Here is a 6,571-nt window from a genome sequence, read left to right on the forward strand (position 1 = left end):
ACCCCAAACTTTCTGTAGAATCCTCTCTCGAGAACGTAGCACTCGTCAACGTCATCAAACCCTAGATTCGAGAAATAGGAGGTCAGAAACCCTAGCAATCGTAAGGCTGAAGCGTTCGACAGCAAGGTTTAGGGTTTTACCTTGGTTGAGCGCCGTCAGTGTAGCGATGAGGTCGGGAGTCGCAGTTCTCGTACGATCGGCGATGAGATCTAAGGGATCGCCGGCGTCGTCGTTGGCGATGGGGGGAAGAGAGCGAGGCTCAGTTCGGAACGAGAAATGACTAAGAAGAGACGTTGATGGAGCGGGGTATTTATAGAGGGCTGGGATCGCCGAGAGGATTGGGCGTTTTGGGAAAGTTAATGGTGGTGGGGGCAATTTTGGATGCCTATGCGCGCCGATAATTTGGGAAAAGTCTTAGCGTGGAGTTGGGTTACTCTGAGAATTCTGCAAAATGGGGCAGCAGCTAGTGGTGGGCTTGTAACGTAATTAAGGCGTGCGCTAACAACCCAATTAAAAAAAGGAAATAAGAAGTAAATAAAGCCCAGGTCTACTGCATATTTTTTTTCCGCCTTCTTTTTCTCTACTTTTTTTATTTGAGAGCCCAGATATAATTTGATGAAGAATAAATATCACAGTAGACTTTGGAAGGGCAAAACGTTCTAGTCACTGACTAGCCAAAAAAAATAAGCTAAATGTGTTTTTAAACCTGGTAAAACTTAATCTGGTTTAAAATCCAAAAAATTATTAGATATTGAACATATCCTTTTTCCTAGTAGCCATTTATGGCTTAACTTGACACAACATACACATGGTCCCTATTACTTGCTAATTAGACATGAGGGTCTTTGGGGAGCTTATTTCTTTGTCAAAGTAGATTTTAAACTGAATTTCTATATCTACAAACTTGGTGAAAATAGCTAGCATTTAAGTTTTAAAAAAAGTGACAACTTTCCTTTTTGCTTTTATTTAGAATCTTATGTCATCTTATTTATTTCATTGCTTTTGTTTAGTATATTATTTCAAAAAGAAAAAAAGAAAAAGAAAAAGAAATACAAATTGCCGACTTTCCTTGTTGCTTTTATTGTACACTACTAGTTGGATTGCACGTGCAATGCACGTGGTAAAATTTTTAATATTTATTATAAATTTATAATTTAATTTAGGAAAAGATTTGTTATTAAATTATTGAATGTAAGCAATGGATCAAACATATAGACATAAGTTAAAAATTCAATATTTGAACCATGAAATTACATTTAGTGATTGATTGAGTGATAGTACGTTGGTTGCATCTATAAAGTGATCGATCAATCAAATATTGTCACAGGAATATACGTGAAATTAATGTTTGATGATGTGGATCTAAATCCAAGCTCATGATATTAGAAGCTTGATGAAGCCTTTACAATACCTAATGTGTGAGTACATATATTCACACATGAAAATTTCAAAATCCCATATAAATTCCAAAACAATCATAAACTTTGTCCTTCCCTTTAAATATCACCTACTATCTTTAGTATTCTCTACATTAAACCGCCCCATTTTATGCTGAAGATCCACAAGATAATCACTTACTACCTTTGCATTTGAACTCTTTTTTAAGTCAACAAACTTTAAGGGTTCTTTTTCGAAACTTATTAATTTATTGGTTATTGGTTTTCAAAGTCCAATTTGTATCTTTTTTTGATATTTTTTGGCAGGACTTTTATTCTGATTCGTGAGCAGATCCTCTTGATTGAATTGCTAACCCGAGTTGCATACTTTCTTTTTAGTGCCATTGACTCTGAAAATGTCTTCAACTTGTTCACACAACCGCTACCGGCACCCAAATTAAGTGGACATTATTAGAATATATTGTTTTCCAAAAAATAAAAGTTTAGGTTCAATATATTTCATTTCTTTTTAATTAAGTAGAAATCCTGGACTAATTTATATATCAATTAAAATGATTTATAAAACAAGGTCCTTGAAGGGCCCATCTGACTGAATGCAAGCGAAACTTTAGGTGCTTTAAATTCTTGTAGATAATCATTAAAGAAATAGGTCCAAATTATGTAAAACAACACCAAAATTGGCAAACAAACATAGCAATAATTAGAGAAAATACATGAAAAATGTCATTGTGATTACAATAGAAGCAAGTCGTTTATCACTTTTCCAGTCAAAAGAAGCCACAGAAGTCCCTCGGGCAATGGCTCCTCCCCATCGCTTGCAGCAGGTAACACTATCTGGCATTCAGGGATAGAAATTCCCCCAAAATGAATACCCAAAAAATATAAAAGTTGTGTCATCTATTTAAATATTTTGGCCAGGCTTAGACATTCTAGAAGGAAACACACCAAAACTCTGCTGATGTTGTATAACATTTTTATTCTTGTGGCAATATCTTTAAAAAAAAGTGCACTTGTCTTCAATACATTGCATATATTACAATCAAACTCACCTCATCAGGATCAAGTAATGACGTTTCCCACAATAATCCAGTCGTTCCTCTCATTCCACCTATAACCTATCAAAATTCAACGACTTGAGATCAATTAACGTTATCCACACACACTATCGGCTATGTGCCAGTAATAGGTGTGTTGCCCACACAGCCAAATGGAAAATATAAAATTGACATATCTGTAATTTGTTGAGATGAGCACCATATCCACAATGCTGTTGCCAAGTTGAACTTTTCCATGTTCTGATTTTAGCTTCTTCAACCACTCCTGCGATGTATAGTAAAATAAACTGGATAAGGCTAAAGAAATCAAGCAATTATAAGCACAAGGGAACATAAGTCTGAATGTTATATTATTATTACAATGCATAGAGAGAAAAAAGTGTGTAAAGATTACAGAACATAGTTATTTTCGCTAGTGATAACAAATACTGAAATATAACATTACAATATAAAATTTGCATCCATGTGCAGAAATGCTCTCATTTTACAACCATTCTCCACACTCGAGTGATACCTTATTAGATAGACATGCTCAACCAATGCCTATGCAACTCTAGAGGCTGACACATTGAGTTGTATGTAAAGCACAGATGGATGCCATATTGATAAGTCCAAAGTTTGGTACTTTTGAACTGACCTCGTGCAAAACCACTACAGTACAACTATTTTAAACAAAGAAGAATGCCAGTCAGGAGGAAGATACACATGATTCTTAGCCAAGAGCACAATTGTATGAACAGTGAATAATAGAGGATAAAAAAATCATTAAAAAACAAAAAGCAATTTATACTGAACTAAGGATGAATTTGATATAAATTCTCAAGAAAATAGGTTTAGGTAGAACTAAACAATGGGTATGAAACAGTTAAATATCATTGACAATCTAGACATGAGAGATACATGTTGCTCTAGAATCAACTCCTACAATTGCGACTGAAGGTCATGCATGATTAAAGAAAAACATGTATAAGCGTAGTGTATAATTCTCCTAGACATATGATCCATAACAATAATACCCAATAACTAAAAGATACTTGCTGAAAGGGAACAAGCAATGCTGCAATAATGAGAATATAACAATAATACCCAATAACTAAAAGATACTTGCTGAAAGGGAACAAGCAATGCTGCAATAATGAGAATATGTAATGTGTTTATAAATAAAAAAAGATACTTGCTGAAAGGGAACAAGCAATGCTGCAATAATGAGAATATGTAATGTGTTTATAAATAAACAAAAAAGTAAAATATATAAAAAGCTTACAGTAAATTTTCAATACCTTCAGTTGCCAGGAATTTTTTTAGCGCACATTTTTGTTGTTTAAAAAAGAATTAAAAAAAACTATGGAAGCTCAACTTTTGAATGCAGGGCTTTCAGTTGGTGGCCCTAAGGTAGGTCAAATGTTTTAGAGGTTGGGACAAGGAAGTGAAAGTGCATTGATTTTTAGGTGTTGAAGTTATTCCTACACATGACGGCTTGTTTCTATCTCAACACCGACATATCAATGATTTACTACAGTCCTTTGTGTAGTATACTCTGTTACAAAACTAAAATAAAAGATAGAATCCAACCAGAATGAAGTAGACAATGAATAGTCTAGGGATGCATCCAATGAAACTGATGCCCTGATGCCTGCCTTGAAGATCATGGGAAATCATTTTGAACCAATTCAAGATGAAATGGATCTTGTAAGAAATACATTCGTTAAAACATATCGTAACATATATGACATGCATACTATTATAAGATGCATCTTCCTATTTAAGTTGAAACTTTTTACTTTTTCAGTTAATTGAGCTATTGATCAGAAATATGATAAGAAATATTGGATGAATCTAGACAAATTTAGTGAAGTTGCTTCAGTTAAGATACAAAAATTGTGTCTCTTGGTTATCCATTCTCTCCTCCAACAAACCCTCTTTCCTATTTCAAATCTATCATTTAGATACAGAAACTGGGGGAAAACATAAAACCATCTAGTCACACTCATACAACACATATAACCACAACACAAATACCTGCATGCAAACACACGCCTTGCACTTTTGAGTAGTCATAAGCTATAATTGTTGACCCAGGCTCATAAAGCTGCCATAGATACTCTGGATTATACCAGAATTGCCGAAATTCTTAGAGGTAAACGGAATATTCATTAAAGTTGTGACACCTATTTTCCACATAAAATCTCTAGAATGAGTTTCCCCAAATTCTTGACCGTCTCAAACTAATCCTTATGTTGACCGGATAATCCACTTAGACTGTGTAATAAAAACACCTCTAGGGATAACACCTTGACAGCCTCACAAAAGGTATAAAACATTTACCCAGTTCAACGAAGGTTTGAAAATTTTCACAATCAATTGAAGTCTAGGAATTCCCAGTCTAAACTCTTGAAACCTGATAAGCAGCAAAATACTAAGGTTATGAAGCTAATGCACATAATTATGTGAAATCAAAGGAATAAAAAAGTTGAAGAAGAATTAGGCCATTGTATTTTCTTTTACAAGGACACTGAAAAATTGCACAACCTCTAAAGCACAACAGTACAAAAAAGAATTAATACCGCTGGAGGCATCAAGTAATTAACAACATGAAGTGCTTCATTGGCAAATGCGACACAATCCCCATTTTGATAATCAAGATAATATAACAATACAAGAGAGGAGAAATCATGAGAGAAATCCTTCCAACTCTTAAGTTAGACGGCATAAAAATAGATTGAAGTTTTCAAAACAGGAATGTCTATTAGCTACAAGTTTATTGTCTACATGTTACTTGTCATTGAAAAATTAGCAAGGAGAACCAATAAGCTCCCAACACCTGCATAGGGATGTGTATTAAACTATAACTGATGAATTTTCACCAGAATTTGTAAAATGTGATTTTCATACATTTATAGTCGTATTGTTGATCAAATTAATTCTGAAAGATTATTCAGGTCTATATATGATGTTTAGTTATGGCAATGTTTGCGACAACCTAGTTTCTTTGTTCGCCTCCTTTCACTTTTATATACTACCGAAAATAATTCAGGTCTTATTTCTTAAAATAACAAAGTCGATGAAACCGGTGCATGCACATAGAAAGTTTGACCCAAAAAGTGCAGTAATTGGATGAGCTAAAAAAGTACTCAAACAAGAAAGTGCAAGCATATTTACTATTCTAAGGTGCAAAGTGCATGTTGCAACATTCATGAAAATAGAAAGCTATACCGGAATAGTGTATTGGGTGGTAACAAGCTACAAAATCACTCAACCATACAAAGTGCAAGCATCAAAAGCATTCTAAGAGGAGGTAGACATTAGGCTATGTGGTTTTTCTTTTTTCGTCTGCTATTCACTCTTGATCATCAGGAATCACCAAACCAATACAAGAATATTTTAATTAAAAATTGATATGTAGTGGTGCTTGATGCAAAAATATCAGAATTCAAGTCATTCACATATCCAAATATCATACATAAATTTATTTAAAATCTAAGAACATACACATACAAGTATCATACCTAATATTATCTGAAATCTAAGAAATTAACATATCCAAATATGACACTAAGCTTTTTAATGTGCTTCAGTCAAAATAGATTTTAAACTAAATAAAAATATGCATAGTAAAAAAAATTTTGTTTTTCTGTTTCAATTCAAAATTTTCAATGCCGATAATATATGATGAAGTTATATAAATTATAAATTTATATAAAATATTAATATTTATCTTGATAGATGGGAGAATCAACAACCTACGAATCCTTATTCCTGTAAATAATTCATGGCAATCTATTATAGCTAATGTTATTTTTCATTACGTTTCTTGATTAATAGATTTAGAATGTAGAAGCAGACATTGTAGGAAAATATCATAGATAATGTTATTTGAAATCTATCATACGCACAGAGAATCTAACGACAAAAATTAAAAATTTATGCGAGAAAGGGCATGAGTTGTCGCCGGAGTTTGATCCTCAAGCGGTGATTAAAAAATTTATGTACATATGTTATTTGAAATCTATCATACGCACAGAGAATCTAACGACAAAAATTAAAAATTTATGCGAGAAAGGGCATGAGTTGTCGCCGGAGTTTGATCCTCAAGCGGTGATTAAAAAATTTATGTACATA

General features: G+C 33.3%; 1 protein-coding gene across 9 annotated transcripts in view; it reads right to left on the reverse strand.

Annotated features, from left to right (window-relative positions):
• The window catches only part of LOC109839245 (citrate synthase 4, mitochondrial-like), an 18,778-nt gene that overhangs the window by 5,936 nt on the left and 6,271 nt on the right, over positions 1 to 6,571 (reverse strand). For 3 of the 9 annotated variants that reach the window (XR_002246624.1, XM_020407673.1, XM_020407674.1), the window contains exons 2-4: positions 2,652 to 2,717; positions 2,447 to 2,512; positions 2,020 to 2,231 (exon numbers count right to left, since the gene is read on the reverse strand). Coding sequence is in view for 4 of the 9 variants with exons in the window: in XM_020407673.1 (XP_020263262.1) it covers positions 2,130 to 2,231; positions 2,447 to 2,512; positions 2,652 to 2,717 (234 nt within the window). In the remaining 5 variants the exon portion in view is untranslated. Of the gene's footprint in view, positions 1 to 2,019; positions 2,232 to 2,446; positions 2,718 to 6,571 lie in introns of those variants that run through there. The other 6 variants (XR_002246620.1, XM_020407676.1, XM_020407675.1 and 3 more) reach the window with 5 other exon arrangements.

The sequence above is a fragment of the Asparagus officinalis genome, chromosome 4 (genome assembly GCF_001876935.1).
Source record: "Asparagus officinalis chromosome 4, Aspof.V1, whole genome shotgun sequence".
Lineage (NCBI taxonomy): Eukaryota > Viridiplantae > Streptophyta > Magnoliopsida > Asparagales > Asparagaceae > Asparagus > Asparagus officinalis.